The sequence below is a fragment of the Echiichthys vipera genome (genome assembly GCF_963691815.1).
Source record: "Echiichthys vipera genome assembly, chromosome: 4".
Taxonomy (NCBI): domain Eukaryota; kingdom Metazoa; phylum Chordata; class Actinopteri; order Perciformes; family Trachinidae; genus Echiichthys; species Echiichthys vipera.
In genome coordinates this window covers 20155907-20175362 of record NC_139829.1, presented here as the reverse complement: position 1 = coordinate 20175362, position 19456 = coordinate 20155907, and the positions used below count along the sequence as shown (strand labels likewise).

Sequence of the window (19456 nt, the reverse complement as noted above, 5' to 3'; positions counted from 1 at the left end):
CATGTGTGAAATGTATATGCCAAATCACTCCATATGTGTCAGTGGTGGGTCCTTTTGGGTTTAGAGGTGTTGTGCTCTGATGTGAGTTGAGTGGATACAGCTATCCTCCTCTTTTACACCACACTGCAACTTTGCATGATTTCACCTTTAAGTACCAAATAAACTACAAAATGCATGCAAACGGAAATAAGGCAAAGTAGCTCTGAAGTTTTTCTCTAAGTAATTCTCTATAAACAGGACTAAAAGTCTACAGCCATGCTTGTTTCTCTGTGACAAAATGACAGTGTTAACTTGCTCTGATGTTTAGCAGATATGTTTACCAAGTTCTCCATCTTAGCTTAGCATCTGCTAATAGAGTGCTACAGGAATGACATCCCAACATCCCAACCTGGAAGTCAGCATCATTCCCTCGACAAAAATTAAGGGTTACAGAGTCAAAATATTTTTTTGTGAATTGAACCCCATGAGAAGGGGTTTAATTACAATGACTGGCTCACTCTTCATTATCCCACTTAATACACAGCTAGATTTATTTGATTTAAAAATGGTCCCCCAAAGCCTATGATCAGAGCTGCATCCACAACAGTTACTGTTCTTAATGAGGCCAGTAACTGTTAAACAGTAACAGTATAACAGACCTTAGAATGCCCTAATTAACCAATCCGAATTGAATATTCAACAAAGCCGCGTAATAAAATCAGCAATAATTTGACTCAATGAAACTTTGCCTTTTTTCCTTCAAACATAAAGTTTGTCCTTGGTGTGTCTTACTAATCAGAGCATCTCATTCACCGGCATCCAAATCTGTTCTCTGCATGCGTTCTTGTGATGGTGATGCTTTCAGATGTCTCTGTCTGCTTTACTTCTCTTGTTCAACTCCTTTTGTTATTTCTTGGAGGTACGACTCGTGAAGCCATTGCCTTATCCTTTCACAAAAGACACAAAAAAAATTAGATTTCAGTGTAAATCAATACTGGCTTCAGTTTGTCAGGGTAACATCGGGTAACTTTTGTGACCGCAGCATTAAGAATGAAGGCTGTGGTGCTAAAAATACTCGCCTGGCTTAATTGCTACCCGACAAAAAGGAATGCAGAACGCATGATCAAATCTAAATCCTGAGAGAGTGTAATCCAGCTGTGTTATGTCACCAACATGAGTCTGGTCTGTAACATGCATGCTGATGATGCCCAGCCCGGCATGAGCAGAGACTGACTTCATATAGTAGCATGGCCAGAGAATGAGGGAGATACAGAGAAATACGAGGAACAGATATGTCTGAGAGTGCTGGGCAGATATGTGGACTGTTTTAACCTTCTAACTGCTGAATTGTATTGAGAGACAAAAATGACTTGCATCTTGGCGAGCAGTTCTTTGGCTTGTGCTCCTTACCTTGACGGCTGTATCTATCTTCACAGGGGGACGGCATACATCAGATCAGAGAGGCGCTGAAGATCTTAGCCGAGAGGGTTTTAATCCTTGAGACTATGATCGGTATTCATGGTGAGTAGGAGGCCTGAGGCAGGGTCAGCTTTAGGCAGGGGTCAAAGGTGGGGTTGGGGTGGGGCAAAAACTCCCACCGTACCTCACTGCTGGGACAAGGGAGAGGGAACAGTTGCGAGCAGCCCCAGGACTCAGGCCAGTGTTTCCACCCCCTCACACAGTCCCCCCCCTGTCACTGCTCTCTGATAGGACTTTAGCTTGCAGATGTTCCACGACTTGCAGGCAGACCTTGAGCTTCTGGCTCGCAGGGTGACGCTGTTGGAGGCTATCATCTGGCCAGGTAACGCTGAGACATCCTCACCCACAGCTCTGCCGACCCTCACTGACCTTTTTTGACAAGATGTAGAAAGTCCTGATTGAGTGTTAGACACATAAAATGACCACTTGTTACTGAACTGCTGATGTATTCTTACGTATGAATTGTTTTGGTTGTAGCACAGATAATACTTTAAAGGCCCTGAAAACCTTTTTACTCAACCAAACGAGCTATTTCTATACGTGTGTTTTTTCTCGCTGGTTGATGTCACAATCTTCCAAGCATCTGCTGTATCAGAATTTAGCAACATTTGTCTAAAATCCGATGACAGTTTACTGTCACTCAAATATGATCGGACCACACCCAAACAATCCTGCTGAGACAGAGATTTCTTTATAGACCTTTTCAAAGATGTAAACATAAACATTCTAAACGTGTTCAAGTTTATTTCCTGTTGCAGTTCATGTGAATGACATCAGCTGACAGGAAGTTAACAAGGACCAATGCTGTTGCCTAGCAATGGAATTCCGTTGAAAAGGTCTATAAACTCAACTCGTTAAATGATTAATACCTAAGATTGTTTTTAACTTTAACTTTGATTGTTGTTATTTAGTCATGAACGCTATTAAGAAAAAGTAAGACTTGAAACCACGTTTTCAGGGGCTTTAATGTTTTGTACAATAATCATGCTTTGTAGGTTAAAGTGTACCAATAGATGTAAAGTATGTTAGTCTAGCCAGTAGTGCTGCAATGATTAATCCATAAAACGATTGACCAAAATGAAAGAAAATAAATCATCCCCAATTTTGATAATCCATTAATTGTTTGATAGATAACCTCCACACATGTATTAATACATTTATACAAATAATCTGCTTGAAACAATTATGTGTGTCTGATATGTTTTTCCCACACAAAAAAGAATAATTCCCACATTAAAATTCTTTCAAAGACATCTACTCCTCCTACCTCATTAAACATTTCACTTTCAATTTTGTTTTCCTGCTACAAGATGTCTCCTACTTTTCAACCCATTCTCAGTGTATGTGCACTGACGGCTTCAGGTTTCTACATTACACTTGCATTAGTTTTGATTTCTGAACTAGTTGCGATGTCACAAATCATGCTCGTAGGCCCGCCCCCTTAAAATCAGATTTTCAATGAGCACAGGGAAACTTTCCACTTTAAGCAGATAGCCTTCTCATGTCAAACTCTGCACCTACATCATTCTGCACAATGAGGCTCAACATCCAACAACATACTTATGAATGAAGGGGCCCTTTAAGTAATTTATCTTTTAAAATTACACACACACACAAAAGTATAGGATATGCATTGTATCATTGCAATTTAATATCTTTGGGTTTTGAACATTTCATAGAGAAAACAAATAGACAAATCTATTGATGAAAATAATCGTTGCAGCCCTACAAGCCAGATGTGCCTCCTTTACAGCAGAAGGGTTTGATAAATCCATTGAACATTAAAAAGTTAGTTAGTTGATTCAGAAGTTTGATAGCAAAACTTGGTGTCCGATCAAAATAAGAACCCACTCATGACACCTTCAGGCTAACAGCTCCATCAGAGTAGACCTTGATTAGGACTACTGCACATGTCCACGCACACTAATGGACAGGGAGGTCCCGTTCCAACTGCTGTCTTTCTTCAACAGAGCCTGATCTAGGGTCTGGGGATGGACCGTTTGGCACAGCCTCCCCTAGTTTCTACAGAGATAAGCGAGCAGGTGCGCTTCCATATCGACTTGCTTCTCCTCTGTCCTCCAACACCAAGGTTCGAGGGAAGTAGCCCCCTCCCCCCTACCGCTCACCCTGAGGATCACAGGCTGGGTTGACTCCCCCACCTATAGGTCTCAGCAGCACTCAACAGATTTAGATACCCTCTCTGGGCTTTACCGTCAGATATAGGGTGGGGGACACCTCAGGGAAACTCCACTGATACTCCACAATGCCCTCCTCCATCAGGAACCTGAGAACTAGCTTGACCCCCACCCTCCCATCGCCATAACCAAACACTTATCTTTACACAACCCACCCAGCAGCTCCCTCTGTATCTCATTTCTTTGGCTACAGAAAAAAAAATAGCCATGGAATAAAGATGGTTTAATGTTTTAAAAAAAACCCAGGAAAATCAAAATCTTCTGTGCTGCTCCTCGAGCTACAAACAGTTCTGGAAAATAAGGGTAATTTTAGAGTAATCAATTGAAGGAGGAATCAGATGTGAGAAAATAGACTGGATTTGTATTGCTTTCACAATGTAACTGCAGTCTGAAGAGATTCCACTATTTAAGTATATTGAGCATGTACAGTTTGCGGGACACAAGTACACAAACAAACCTCTTCTTCTAGTATTAATTTTGTTATTTTTGTATCATATTGTTTAAGTCAATGTTATGTAGTGCACTAAAAAGATGAAGTCATCTCTACTCTAACTGAGATATGTGTTGCTAACAGTGATTTGTAGTTTTCTGGTGTGAGTATTCCCCCCGCCCCTCTTAAAGTACACACTGATAAAGTGATTTAATATACAATTGTATATTTGCATTTAATCTGTGGAAAAAATGCATTTGGGTTTGGTGGTACATAAACAGAAATTGTTGTATTCTGGAAACAGTGAAAGCAACTCTGAAAACTGGCTGTCTAACACACACACACACACACACACACACACACACACACACACACACACACACACACACACACACACACACACACACACACACACACACACACACACACACACACACACACACACACACACACACACACACACACACACACACACACACACACACACACACACACACACACACACACACACACACACACACACACACACACACACACACACACACACACACACACACAGGTAATAGCAAAACTGTTAGTGGAACTTGAACATATTTTTACCACTGTTGACGGCTTAAATTGTCCTGATGAAAAGACTTGATAACTGTTTCTTTCATCTTATATCAAACTTATTGTGATACTATTTAAAATGATCAATTGTATCTTATTTTGTATGCTGTTGTGTAACCATTTCATATTTCATTCAATTTTTTTTATTCTTGCAAATGTGTTATTGTGTTAAGATAATCCTGTCTAGATGTTCGGTGTAATAAAATAATGTTCATTGTTTTTTCTAACATGCCTCTCTTTATTTGTGTTCACTCAACACGACTGCAGCCTAAATAAATGACTGCACTTTATATGCAGATACAGAAACTGTCAGTCTTTCCTCCCCACATTAATTCTAATCATTTAATTTGTTCCACAATTAGCCCACAGGGAAAAACTAATATTGAAGCTTGGCAGAACCCAAGCATATTGTTAGTCCAGTTCACTGCACATAAGCAAACACTGTTTCACTCCAGGAGTGTGAGGTCGTCTAGGTGCTCTGTGGTAGCAGAGGGCTCTTCCCTTTTGATACCACCACAGCCTGTTCTCCGACGCTGTCATCAATCAGCAGAGAAATGGCGCCATCTAGCTGTTTTGAGGCTGCTAACGCCACTACGGCTTTTTCCGTGGGGAAGCCCATCTTCTCCAGCTGCTGGAGTCTGAGAGGAAACATTGGTCTTTTAGTGAACGATTACTTGAAATTGTATAAATAAAAGTGTTTTTGGAAATAATGCGAGGACTTTATACAAACATATCTTCTCATTCACAAAAAAGGTAAAATGCTGATATTACATTATTACTAACCGCAGAGAGGAAACAGATGATTTGGAGACCTCCACTTTTGCATCAGGGTTGTCAGGAGCGTCCCTTAATGAGGCCAGTATTCCTGCCCTTAGCATCTGTTCCTCCAAGATATGGGCCTCGGACCATGCAGCAGACTCTTCCGTCACCCAGCCAGGCACTGGATCCACCCATGGGTGGTGGTTTAAAACAGATGGATCCCTCAGGGGGGGAGCAGTTGCTTGATCTTCAGGAATCATCTGAGAAAGTGATCTGGATTTGTGAGAACCGATGAAGTTAAAATTATGAAATCTGCATGCAGGTAGTGAGTGTGAGTATTCAGAGATGATTTTCGTGATGTAAACAAGATTAATCCCACCTCTGTGAGGTGGCATAGGTGGGCAATCTGAACCTGGCTGAAGTGCGAACATACACCCAATCAGGAATAAAGTCCAGGACCCTGGCTTCCTCCAGCTCCTGTAACATCCCAATGAAGGGCTGATTATCTGAGAGGTACATTAAGTATTTAAAAAGACTTGACAGAGAACAATTGTGTTGTTTATATGCAAATATGTTCCATACTATATTATAGACACTTGGGCTCAAACCCGCAGCATTCCACTTTCATTATGTCTCATCTAAACAGTTGCATTTTAATCACAAGGCCTGAAACAAAACACACACAAAGGGGAGTCCAGGAATAAAATAGAATTAGGAAAGTAATTATTCATGGTTAAATAGAGTATAAAAAAAGTGCTATGCTGAAAACTCTCTGATTTTAATTTCAATGTGATAATAAAAAGTTATCTTAAGCCCAAAACTAACACAAAAGGGAGTCAGACAGATGCATAGAAAGCAGTCTGTGCATCATAGATATGAAACTTATTGTTTTAACATCTATGCTGTGTGCACACCCACTCAGTCCCCACTAGAACTCTAACCAAGCTTTTAAAAACCGAATATACAAATACTATGTATATATTTTTGGTACGAATATCAAATGATAAATAGGAAAGGATACAGTTGTGTCCGATGAATATTGTGCAGAAGTGAAGCAGGGCAGGTGTCCCGGGCAGCAGCAGCAGAGCCATGAGCAGAAAGAGCCAGGGGAGAAACCAGACTGGCAAACACCTCAGCAGCCTCCTCTGTGCCACCTGACGACACTGCGCTGCAAACAGAGCCAGCTGGACGGCAGAGTAACCGCAGATACGACTCGCCTCAGCCCCACCCACAAAGAGAACCAGGGCGTAAAGCAGAGGTAGTACGGTCATTGTCAGGATGGAGAGGGCGAGGAAGGCGACTGTTCCCCAGCGACGCTCCTGACATGGTCCAACCAGCAGAACGAGAGCAACACTCACCAGCAGAGAGGGCAGCTCATCGTGACTGAGAGCATACAGGAACACATCTGAGGAACCAGAATCAGCTTTAATGGCCAAGTTAGAGTGAACACACACAAGGGATTTGACTCTGGCTTTTTTCAATACATTTACAAACACAGAAATAAACATACGGCTAAAAACAAGGATAACAAACGTGAACAATGGTAAACATTTGAACCAGCACTGTTCAAGAATTTAAAGGTGCATTTTCATTCTTCAGAAGTCAGAAAATGCTGTTTTCGGTTTCTCAAATAGGGAGATCTTCTTTTCTCTGTGTTATATCATATATGCTGTCCCATATAACCAGTGGCGTAGAGGAGGGTATACGCATATATGCAGAGTGTACGAACCTCTTATTTTGGCCGTATACGAACTTATCAGACAAAAGACACTGGAATATGTAGGAGTATATATCAAAATAATAGTCAATAGTTGTGCTGGACATATTTTTGTGGGACACAATGATAAAAAAATGTACTTTTACCCAATCTGTTCATGTTTACATACTCATCAACTACCACTACACCACTGCATGTAACATAACATTTCCAGCAGTTTTCAAGCACTTTAATTCATAATCCAACCACTTTTCAAACCTTGAAAACACCACACTAAATCACTAAATCACTAAAACACTAAAATTCAAGTGTTTTCAAGGATTTCCAGCATCTGAACGAACCCTGAAACATAAATATTGAACTATTATGTACAGATATAGATACAAGTAGGCCTATGTGTATATATGTGTGTGTAAACATAATAATAGTGCAATGGTGCAGAGTGCAAAGGGTGCTGTAACAACTATGGTTCACAGTTACCTCTGAACCTTGGGAAGTCTCCACCGGGACCTAAGCTGAGACTTGCCTGGACGCCGCCAGTATACATCAGCAGCATGAGTGTTATCAGCAAAGATGTCCCCAGGCAGAATCCAGGGCGATCTGATCCAAACCACAACCATGATGACAGTATACGATGAAGCATTGTTTATGGCTCAGCTGCACTTCCTCCACTCACTTGTGTTTGTGTGGCATCGTTCTGGTAAACAACCATCTGTCTGTGTTCATAGCTTTCACAACGATGAAAATAAAAGGAGTGCAGGTATGATAAATATGTCCTAAATGCATAAATGTGAAAATGATATCAAAGAGGAAAATACAAATATTTAGAAGGCCAGTCAGGTGCACACTTCCGCACTACGTCAAGTCTTCTTCTGTGAGTTTCTGGCGGCACGCAAGAGTAAAGGCGCTTTACCGCCGCCTATTGGACACAGAAGGTGCAAACATGACCACAAGTGCCAATAATTAGTCAAGTTTTCGTAATTGTGTAATTGTGTGCCGCTTGAAAGGGATTTGATGCATCCACCCCGAAAGGATGAACTGAATTTCACTCATTGACCAAACACTTTTCCCTTTTTTCCTCCTCTTATTTTGGCAGATTCAGAAAGTTAATTTTGACACCTGCATTTGATTTATTGCTGTGGAAAAAACCCTAAAAATATACACATGACTGTAACCAAATATACATAACATAAAATGACATTTAGCAGTAACATTCCTACTATTTGGTATTTTAATTATTACCACATTCCATTACATGAAAAATGCAGATCATTTCCCAAATCTTTAAAAGTTTCTTTTGATTTAAACAGTAGTCTGTAAAGTCCAGTTTGACTTAATAATTCATAATTCCTAATTCAATAATTCATTCAGCAATTAAGTCAGTTATCAAAATGTCTCTGATTCTCAGGATGCAATTTGCTGTTTTTGAATAGAAATTTAATCTTTTTGGATGTATAGCTGTTGGTTAGACAAAACAAGCCATTTTAAGATGTCCCTATAGACTGCTGGGACTTTCTCCTTATTTTTCAGTGGTGGAAGAAATATTCAAATGAAAAAACACGGTCTTCATTCAAAATTGTATTTCCATGACCTAGCAAAGTTCAATCAATATCTGTGAGCATGAGCTACTTTCTTTCAAAGCCAGAAACCAGAGAAGTAAGTCTCAAACTCGAGCTGCTCCATTGGACAATACATGGGAGGCTGATTTTGTTATTTTTTTGTTTTTTTGTTTACCCACATGAGTTATATTCTATCGTTGTGTTGTCAGTTCTGAACCAGAAACGTCCCTTTAAATTCAGAACATTCTCCCGGATGCTGGCCGTCATCTATTAGATATTTCCCAGTTCTTATGGAGCAGTTCCACACTTTATTCTTGATGACGTCACAAATTTGAGTTTTAGTGCTCCAGTTTTTGTATTTGGGAAAAGTTGTTGATGTTTACCAATATTTCCAACATGCATGCATTTTTTAAATAATCATAGTCCCTCCTTTAAGCAAATTTATAAAAAACATGTATATAAGTATTTGTTCTAAAAGTGCCCCCTGTGATTGATATATTATTTTGTGTTACAGCATTAGATTGTTACTGATGCAACAATGTGTAAGCTGTGTTTTGCTGTCATAGCTCATCAAGGTGGAGTCAATTTAAGCTATTTTACAGAATGTAATGTTTGGTGGTTTAGTCCATTGAAGTCCAGTCTGCTTTTGAAATTGAAGGTTGAATACGGAGAATGAGCAGAACACCGCCATCTAGTGTCTCAAGATCATAGTCGCAAAAACAAAAAAGAATTCCAGCAGTGGTGTTGCCAGGTTCGTCAGACCCGGTCCATTAGCTTACAGGAGACCGGAGGTTTGAACCCATCCCCTCTGGAAAATTGCACCATAAAAACAAGCATTGCAGAGGAGTTTGACTGACAGTCATCGTTAGCCGTTACCGATATCAAAGAGAAACGTAGCCATTTGGGCATGCGTTTTAATGCCGTTGAACTCCTTTATCTCAGTCAATCGAGTGAATGCTTGGCCTAAATTGACTCTTTTTTCCCATCTGCTGGGACAAATAAGCAGCTGCAGGATTGGTAAACTCCATTTCACCCAGTGCCAGCCTGCAGTAGCTGCTCCGAACAACAGACAACCCTAGCAACCCACATTGCCGGCTGCTATTGGCTGGTATCGTGTAAACAGAACGTGACAGAAAGTCATTGTCAGACCCGTAAAAAATAATTTAATATATAAATTCAGACTTATTTTTAAAAAATATATAACTTTTAATGAAGATTATACATATTCAACCTTTAATCAAACTATGTTTTAAATATTTCAGGGTGTTTAATCTTATTACGTTAATCCAATAGTTTTATAACAAATTAGGTGTATGCTCATGTGTGTTGCGTTATGTATTATTGTACTAATGTCCTGTACATTTTTTTTTGTGCATCCTATTTTTTAAATATACATTCAATAAAATTTGAATGTATTTGACAAGTGAATGTACATTTGAAAAGAAGGGGGGGGGGGACTGTTCACGTAAGGGCGCGTACCTCTCGCGAGATTTTGTTTTTACGGCGAAGATAAGGACGTTTCTCCAGCAACCACTCAGTCTTGTCTAGTCGTCTTTACACAGGGACTCTAAAATGGCGTCGGCTCCGGGTGAGTTAAAATTGTTATCTTTTTGCATAGATTTTTGATGAATTTGAGATATTTCACTTAAGCCGTTAAGAGGTTGTTTTTATTTTTAAGGGATTGTGCCGACTTAATCCGTCGTTTCGGTCTATACAACATCAAATATCGTTTGAGCACGAGGCCTAACGTTAGCACACCAGGCCTCCCGTTAGCGTGTTAGCTCATGGAGACGGTGCGGTGTTCTCTACATTTCTGCATATTGAGTTTGCTAAAGGATTAACACATTTAAAAAAATGTTTTTAATGCATGTGTCGATGATTATTACTCGTCTTAGTCAGTTTTGACGCATAGTTATGTTGAAATATTGGCTTAACCTACATCGGTGTAGTTGAATGGCGACCTAACGGCGGCTCAGTGTAGCGTGCTGCTGAACGTTAGCATCGCTGCGCGCGCTCAATGCATTTTTTGTTCGCAGTTTCAGTCGTCTTCTCTAACCGACATGTAACTTTTTTCTTTAGCAGATTACAGCTCCTACAGTCAGACCACTGCTCAGCAGGGGTAAGTCTTCACTTCACGCACTAAAGTGACTGAATGTAACGATGTTTATATATTTGAGCATCGAATGAGTTTAAAGAAATCAAATTGTTGAATATGTACTTAATGGAAATTAAACCGCATGTATCCGCGGTTAACCCTGACGTTATGTCTTCTGATGCTAAAATGCATTATTGTGTTTCTACAGTTATGCCTCTTATGCTGCACAGCCCTCACAAACCTATGGACAGTCTGCGCAGGTGAGATTTAACACAGCTGGGGGATTATTTTGTGCTGGGTTAGTGATTATATTGTAGTAATTTTCATTTTGAACTTCTTTAGTTTTAGTATAAATATGTAATTTGTTTTTTTAAGCATTACCCATACATCTCTATTGAATTAAAACAATGTTGGTTGATCATATGACCCACTAATGAAAGCACTCCACCCTTTTTTTGGAGTATTAAAATATCCCCCCCTTTTGCTTAATTAACAGGTTAGATGTAAATCGGCCTTTGTGTTATATAGGGGACAGTGTAGAGAGGTGAATGTTTCAATAACTTTTACGAAAGAGCAGAAAGTCAACACATAATGTCTGTGTATGTGACAAGATGTAGGACTCTGAACTAACAGGCTCGTCTGCAACTGCATCGTACTGCCAAAGAGAAAGTTAGAAACAATGTATCTCAATTCTTATGGAGTACATCTTTAAGGTTCAGCTGTTATTTTTTTTTCTACTTAACAGCTAAATCATCCCTTCTTTTTTCAGCAGAGCTATGGTCAACAGAATTATGGATCATATGCCCAACCTGCTGCTGCAGATGGCAGTTACACCCAGGCAACACCTGCAGCTGGAAGCTACACTCAGCCGCAACAACAGTATGGGTCCTCATATGCCCAACCAGCAGCAGGTCAGTAACTAATATACAGTAGTCGACTCAAGTTTGATGTAGCTCTACTTGAAACATTATGCACTGAGCACACAAGGGTTGGACAGAATGAAATTGAGCCACACAGGGAGTGGCAGGTAACATTTGAATATTCACTAGCCATTTGGACTGTGAATAGAATAGTTCATTTTGCACACTGGAGAGTAATTGTTTATAAACTACGCTTGAAGTCAGATTGATCACAATGTAATTAAGAAATTCTGCTTCTTTGATCTCACACACACAATAAAACAGTGGGTTTTTTGGTTGCTACTTGTATTTTCTAGCAGCTGGATATCCCGCCGCAGCCCAGTCTACCACTCATACATACTCCCAGTCAACCCAGGGTTATGGAGCCAGTGGTTATGAGAGTACTCCTGCTGCGGCTGCTCCAGCTGCCTCCCAGTCTTACGGCTCCCAGCCAGGATATACTGCCCAGTCTGCATACCCTGGTTATGGCCAGCAGGCTGCTCCCACTGCACCACAGAGGTATGTAGCCCTCCGCTAGGAACCGAATAACAAGTGAATTCCACAAGAACATACTGATCATTTTACTCAATGCTGTCTTTGTTTTTCTCCATCAGTTACAATGCTAGCAGCCAGCCAGCCAGTTACAACCAAAGTGGCTACTCCCAGCCAGCAGCATACAGCCAGCAACAATCTGGGTACCAGGCCCAGCAGGCGAGCTACGGCCAGCAGCAGGGGTACCAGCAGCCGGCCCAGACGCAGCAACAGGCTCCTCCTGCATATCCTCCTCAGGCTTCTGGTTCCTATGGGCAGCCTCCAGCTAACCAGTACAGCCAGCAAGGTGGACCTCCCAGTTACAACCAGTCCAACCATTACAGTAAGCTTAGCTCACCCTGGCTTGACTGTTGTGTTCTAATATTTTTTGACACCATTGGGTTCACAAAGCTTTAAACATACTTTGATGTGTGCTCCTGTTGTGTAGATAATTACAGACAGGATGGCCAGGGTGGAGGTTCTGGTTACTCTGGCGCAGAGTCTTCAAGGTACCCAGGATCAGGGGACAGCAGGGGCCGCGACGGCTTTGATAGAGGTGGAATGATGCATCGTGGGCGTGGAGGCATGGGCCGCGGCATGGGGTAAGTGTCTTTCCTTAGCACTTAACATCACATGTATTCTGACTCTGCAGGTCCTGTGGCTACTTGGGGCAGGGCTGAGAGGGGGTCCATCAAGATCACATGGAATAATCCAAAGAAAAAAAAATCTCGAATACCAAAATGACATGATTTATCGGCAGTCAGTGCTAATACATTATGGGGTTTCCCTGTAAAGCCTGTAATGTAAGGTGTAGTACATGCCAACATTGGCAGCATTTGTAGCTGATCTCATCCAGTTTCTCTCAGCCCTGCCTTTAAATTTTGTCAAAGGTAAGAAAAAGCTTGTCCACTTTTATGTGTAAGTTGATTTTAATCTGATCTGTGCATAGACGTTTAGGTTGAACAGCTTATGTCCTAGAACATCATTTGATTGAGAGCCAATATATAAAAATAGGATATGTTGCCTGTTTCATAATTGGTCAGGGAATGTGATAGAATTGATTTTAAGAATATCTTGCATCAAAATTATAAGGGGTTTCCATAAGGGAGGTTCAGACACTCTCACCATCAGCAGCATCTTTTTTTTTTTTTTTAAACCAGTTTACCACTATGGTCCATGATTACCAGTAGGCTGACACTTACAAAGATAGAAGAACAATGCCGTTGTATTAATTATGCAAGATTATACAGCATAATGTTTGTTTTAAGACATTAATAGACCTGGGCCTCAAACTGCATCTTGTTGTATTTCAAATACACATTTTCAATTTCTATATTTGGGTCAATATATTTCCTCTTGAAACGGTTTCCGCCCCTTTTTTGAATACATTTCCTGGTGTTATTAGTTTATGGTTGGATTTTGTGAGGCTGGTGCTAGCAAAGTATATCTTGTTACACTGGCCTGAAGAAGTAATGCCAAAAATTTTAAATTGCGTCATACAAATAGCAGTCACAAATGCAAACGATACTTCAAGCCTTAAGCAATAAATTGCATCAACTACAGGGGGACAAAGAAGATTTGTAGCACTTTATCAAGTTGAGCCAATTTTTTGCTTGTAGCTCCAACATCCTAACATATAAAATCTTCAGTATCAAAGAAAGTTATTGAATTTCTTTAATGGGTTTTGTGGTGAATGTCATTATCCATTCAAGCTAAAATGTCTGAAAACCGTAAACTTGCATTACAGTTTGAAAAAAAACAACAACTTGAGAGTATGGTACAAACCACAACTGACTTTCAAACACCCACTATTATTTGTCAGACATGCACTGGCAGCGTTTTGGGGTGTCGCGCCTCCTTGAAAAAGATGGATAAAAAAATGGATCTTGTGATGTTAGACACTGGAAAACACAGTGCTTGTTTAGACGGTGTATACATGCACTGTGTTAGACACTGGAAAACGCAGTGCTTGTTTAGACGGTGTATACATGCACTGTAACTATATGTGAGGGTGCTCTGGGGATTGTTTTAGTGAAGGTATCAAAGTCAATGGATTTTGGTGTTTAGTTCGATCCAGTCTAACATCAGCCATGCTACAAGAACTGGCATTCAGGTGTGGTGTTGAATTTAGGTGTGACCCTCATGATAGTGAAATAAGACCTCAATTGAGTGGGTCCATAACACACTTCCTCTGGTACCCTCATTGCCATGCAGATTGGGCATTTGCACAGTTTGCTCCCCGTTAGGGCACATTGTCTGCTATTCTCAAAAAATGGTTTGACCCAACCCCAAATCAGATTAACGGACATTAAGCTTTCTGGAAAAAAGGAATTAAAACATTTGACAATAGAACGGCTAAGGGTTTTGAGGTGAACACTGTACATTGCTTTGGTTTATGTTGGTGATCACTGCTATAAAGCTAAAAAAAATTAAAAGCTTACATATTTGAATCAGCATACCTGGTTTCCGAAATACTACAAATGCGCTTCACAAAATCAATCTTTGACATGACAGGGTTTTATTTTGGGAAAGAGTCATTTCTTTCAAATCTTGATCAGACATTTTTGTGTCAGATTGCACATGAATTATCAGCTGTTATTTCAGGTATCTTTTTTTAAAGAATTTAATGTACCCTTTGCGGTACTCCAGTCCAATCCATTTTTTAAGAATTTAATGTACCTTTTCTGGTACTCCAGTCCAATCCTTTTTTTTAAATGCGAGTTCTGCATGACTTCTTTCTTCTGGTTTTGCTGCGGCTAATACACATAAATACGTTCTTTAGATATTTCAAACGATATAGGGCTCTTATTGAGCAACTCTGCAGAGTTATCAAAGTAGACGTAAATAAGAATGCAATAACGAATAGTATTAATAGGAATACATCCCTAAATAAATTTAGAAATTCAGACTTGGCACAGGTGTTTTTATAGTTGTGTTTTCATTTTAATGTAATGCACAGGTGTTTTTGTGTTCTGAGGGGGTGTGGGCACATTGTCAATTTGAAATGTTTGAAATTGTTTTTGTGGTTTGGAATACAAATGTTTGATCACATTCTTTTGAGCACTTTTTAACATGCTTTGTCACATTTATACCGTGCAGGTAACAGTGAGAGCCATTTAAAACCATCTATTCTCTAAAAAGTATCTGTACTCAGTACAGAGTCGCCAGCTTAAGCAGCAGGAGGGAGCTAAAACAAAGATTCGGGTCTGCCTTTTTTCAAGAACTGAGGATGGTGGTTTTTATAAGCATGATGGGTATAATTATTCAGCTGAAAGTCTTTGTTTTAGTTTAACGTAACCCTGGTAAATGCTGTAAAAGATAAACATTTTTTGGTGTTGATTTGAACAATTGTATAATTGTACTTTTTATTTTATTACCTGGTGAACTTGATCACCTCTTGTGAGATTTCAGATGCATTGTCTGTATTTTTTTACACATGTACATATCAGTCAGCTTTAACCTTTTGTCATAACTGTTAATTGGGTGTTTCTGGGTACAGCTATGTTAGTCGTCAATGCATCTGAAATATTTCTTGTGTACAAATGTTTGGGTTTTGTTTCATTTTTGCAAAGGCAGTTACAATGTTTGTCAATATTTTTCACAAATGTATCCGCTACTGAAAACTGTCACAGAAGTTGTACTGAACTAGTTAAGAATGGCACATAGTTAATACTGTTATCCCCTCCATTCAATTGTGTATTTATAATTTTGGAGAGTTTTTAGTTGCTGTTGAGCTAGTTAGAATGTTTTGATTACTCCCTCAATCAAGCACATTGCTCGAGCCATGGAAGTGGCTGTAAAAGGGAAGTCGCCTTCATATCTGCATTTATTCCCCCATAGCAGCGCTGGAGACAGAGGTGGCTTCAGTAAGCCTGGTGGTAAGTTATTGAGTATTACACTGGTTAGTCCTTTCAAAGCCTTAAACTTTTTGAGCAAATATGCTTTTGAGTATTCTTACATTGTGGTTTGCAAAATTTATTTACATGAACATCTGAAAATATTGGGAAATTTTTTTCAATGCCTGAGACCATTTTCTCTGGGGTACTTGGTATAAAATTCAGTCACTGCTTATGGTTTGACAAAGAGTTTTTTGACAGGACAAATTTCCACTCATGTGTGTCTGCTTTAATGAATATGAGCTGAATTCCTGGGTTTTTTGGAAGATTTCTTACTGGTCTTAGAGGCTTTTCAAATGACACACAATTATTTGCCAAAGGGTCTGAGGTTCTATTTTCAATTCAATATATCACTTGTGGGAATTGTGGTGTACCATAAGAAGCCATTTTCAACTTCCCAATACGGCTGGCAGCGTCTATAAAGGAGTGTCTGGATTATCTTTGTAGTACTGCTACTCCTCAGGTGTTGCATACACTGACTTTTCTCAATCTGTTTCCCTCTCCCTCGACTGGACTACAGGACCTATGAACAGCGATGAGCGTGAAATGGGTCAGTAGAGTCAAACTAGACCCCTTATTACACTCTTGTACGGAATACAAACTCTTGAAGTGGTGTTGGGAGAGACCTTTTTACTGGATATTTACGTTTTTTATATTTGCCGTAGGACGCCCTGAAGAGCAGGATGACTCTGAGAACAGCACCATCTACATCACAGGATTGACTGAGAAGGCTAACCTAGAGGAGATGGCTGAGTTCTTTAAACATGTTGGCCCGATCAGGGTAAGAATAGCTCTTAAGTCTAAATGTTGTTGTAAGCAGAACTAAGGAGGAAACTAAATAAATTTGCTTTGTATGTTAAGATGAACCGCAGACTTGGTCAGCCTGCCATTAACATATACACAGACAAGGACTCTGGAAAGCCCAAGGGAGATGCCACCCTGTCCTACGAGGAGCCAGTCTGTGCCAAAGCAGCTGTGGAGCATTTTGATGGTATGTTTTATTGACTGCACATCAGACCTGAACAGAATCGCATAAATGCATGAATGTAAAAGCACCTGTTTGAACTAAGATATCTTGTAAATTGCTGCATCTATTTTTATTGTAGGAAAGGAGTACCAAGGCCGAAGGCTTAAGGTGTCAATGGCACGCCGTAAGCCCATGATGGGTGGAATGAGGGGTGGCATGCCCATGCGAGATGGCATGATGGGACGTGGAGGTAAATGTTAGCATTATTTGTTGGTTACACTATTTCAGGCCGTGTTCACACTATTATATGCAGTCACACCAAGTTGACAAACAGGAAAATATAGAAATAAATAATGGAAGTAGCAGGGTTCCTACAGGTGCGGGAAATCCTTGAACAATCTGACAACGTGTTGTTTTCAGGTTTTGAAAGTGCTTTGATTTTGAATTAAGTGCTTGAAATTTAGGTTACGTATGCCAAATGTACTTAAAAACCAGTGACGCATTTTTAAATACGAAACATTGTTTCTTTGCTTTGTTGCCTTTCTATAGAAAGCTGTTAGAAAACATAAATTTGGTTATTTGTAGCACAGAAACATCTGATTTGATGATCTGTATCCTTTATATACTGAATGTTCTGTATATAAACATGTAGTTCATTACTGCTGTAAGGTGCTGAAAACATCAGTGCTTGAATTTTACTTTGGCGAAGTTGTAGTAACCCTGTATAAGTCATATATTAGAATTTTTTTTCAAAAAGGCTGTAATTTACTTATCAGGTATGATGGGCCGTGGAGGAGACCGTGGTGGGTTCATGCCACGTGGTGGTCCTCGTGGCATGGGCAGAGGTGGACCCACTGGAGGCAACATGCAGCAGAGAGCTGGGGACTGGGAGTGTCCTAACCCGTATGTATTTATAGTGCAGTGTCTGTACCTTTTTTGTATCAAACAATAGCTTGTAATTTATGCAATGCTTATTTAATGGTCTGTGTTTCCAGGGGTTGCGGCAACCAGAACTTTGCCTGGAGGATGGAGTGTAACCAGTGCAAAGCCCCTAAGCCAGAAGGTTTAGGCGGTGGCCCTCCATTCCCCCCTGGAGGTGACAGAGGCAGAGGTGGAATGGGAATGCGTGGGGGCAGAGGTATGGACCGCGGTGGGCCGGCAGGAGCTGGAGGCCCAGGTGGCCCTGGAGGTTTCCGTGGAGGTTGGGGAGGCGACCGTGGTGGATTCAGGGGGCGAGGTGGAATGGATAGGGGAGGTTTCCGTGGAGCCGGCCGTGGAGGACCACCCATGGACCGAATGGGTGGCAGAGGTGGAAGAGGAATGGGCCCACCAGGTGGCAAGATGGATATGAGGTAAGAGTAAGACTCTTAACCAAATGTTTTATTGCTCTTGCTTTTAATTCCAGGGCTTACCATATTAATTTTAATTTTGAAGCCATTAAAGACTGCAAACCTGTGATGATTATATTGGTGTTAAAACCAGACACAGTAATTAAATGTCACTAACAACTTCTCTGTTCTCTTAATCTTTTTTAGGGACCATCGCCAGGAGCGCAGAGAGCGGCCATACTAAAGAAGAACTAACACTGTTCCTCTTGTGGAATTGATTTTTAAGACAAGAACTTTTAATTTATGATTCCATAGTTCGATGGTTATAAAACTGCTTTCAAACACCTCTTGCGGTTTCATTCAACTCCTCTTTCCATTTTTCTTTTTTAAATTTTAGTTTACCCATGTATATGCTGCATCTTGTATTGTGCACGTTTTGTTTTTTTTGTTGCTTCTTTTTTTAAATATGCTGATTTTGTTTTGACATTGTTGTAAAATGTGTTATTTTTTTGTCTTTTCCCCCTTCATTGACATTGTTCCCCTTTCCCATAACTGGTTATTGTATTATGACAACTTTGGGAAATAAAATTTTACTGATTTGATATTTGTGTTGTGGGCTTTACTGAAATTTAAATAAATTGTTCAAGAAAATCTTTAATGCAGCCTCTTTGAAATTATACTGTAGAGGAGTTGCAGTTTCATAAGACACATACTGAAGTTTTTAGGATCTGTAGAGATTACGAAAGCAGTCACAGATGTCCCATTCACATGACTTGTTCCACCCCGGTTAATGATTTAGCTCTGCTGAAGCCATACTCTTTCTGTTCTGTGATTACTTTCAAAACCATCAAACCTCTCTCCTTGAGGCCTAGTGTGGGACACTTTGGGGTTCTTCAATAAAGCCACCCACACGGTTGTGGACTTTCCCTGGTTGAGTGCCCTGAGAAATCCTCTATTACCTGAAGAGCACTTCAGAGAATTTATATTGAGTACACCGGCTATGCAACTGCTGT

General features: G+C 40.2%; 3 protein-coding genes across 10 annotated transcripts in view; 2 read left to right on the top strand and 1 right to left on the bottom strand.

The window, feature by feature from the left end:
- Positions 1-4347, top strand: part of emid1 (EMI domain containing 1) — a 55843-nt gene extending 51496 nt beyond the window's left edge. Inside the window, exons 15-16 of one of the 2 annotated variants that reach the window (XM_083912843.1) lie at positions 1690-1780; positions 3429-4347. In XM_083912843.1, the coding sequence (XP_083768969.1) occupies positions 1690-1780; positions 3429-3562 (225 nt within the window). In that variant the 3' untranslated portion in view covers positions 3563-4347. Of the gene's footprint in view, positions 1-1415; positions 1501-1689; positions 1781-3428 lie in introns of both variants that reach the window. The other variant, XM_083912844.1, reaches the window with a different exon arrangement.
- A 300-nt stretch (positions 4348-4647) lies between these two features.
- Positions 4648-8013, bottom strand: rhbdd3 (rhomboid domain containing 3). The gene is made up of 5 exons (XM_083911911.1): positions 7649-8013; positions 6473-6856; positions 5831-5957; positions 5476-5724; positions 4648-5330 (listed from the first exon to the last, which is right to left on the bottom strand). Exons 1-5 carry the CDS (start codon positions 7809-7811, stop codon positions 5162-5164), a joined length of 1092 nt encoding a protein of 363 aa, XP_083768037.1. The 5' UTR covers positions 7812-8013; the 3' UTR covers positions 4648-5161.
- Positions 8014-10275: 2262 nt separating this feature from the next.
- Positions 10276-19043, top strand: ewsr1b (EWS RNA-binding protein 1b). Of its 7 annotated transcripts, XM_083911850.1 has the most exons (16): positions 10276-10315; positions 10807-10846; positions 11031-11082; positions 11592-11733; positions 12039-12240; positions 12336-12595; positions 12701-12854; positions 16093-16130; positions 16669-16698; positions 16814-16929; positions 17010-17139; positions 17255-17365; positions 17892-18018; positions 18111-18316; positions 18383-18467; positions 18651-19043. In XM_083911850.1, exons 1-16 carry the CDS (start codon positions 10300-10302, stop codon positions 18685-18687), a joined length of 1746 nt encoding a protein of 581 aa, XP_083767976.1. In that variant the 5' UTR covers positions 10276-10299; the 3' UTR covers positions 18688-19043. The 7 variants fall into 7 exon arrangements, with proteins under 7 accessions (XP_083767976.1, XP_083767972.1, XP_083767971.1 ...); XM_083911846.1 differs by having other exon boundaries at positions 12042-12240; positions 18111-18467; XM_083911845.1 differs by having other exon boundaries at positions 16096-16130; positions 18111-18467.
- The last annotated feature ends 413 nt before the right edge of the window (positions 19044-19456 follow it).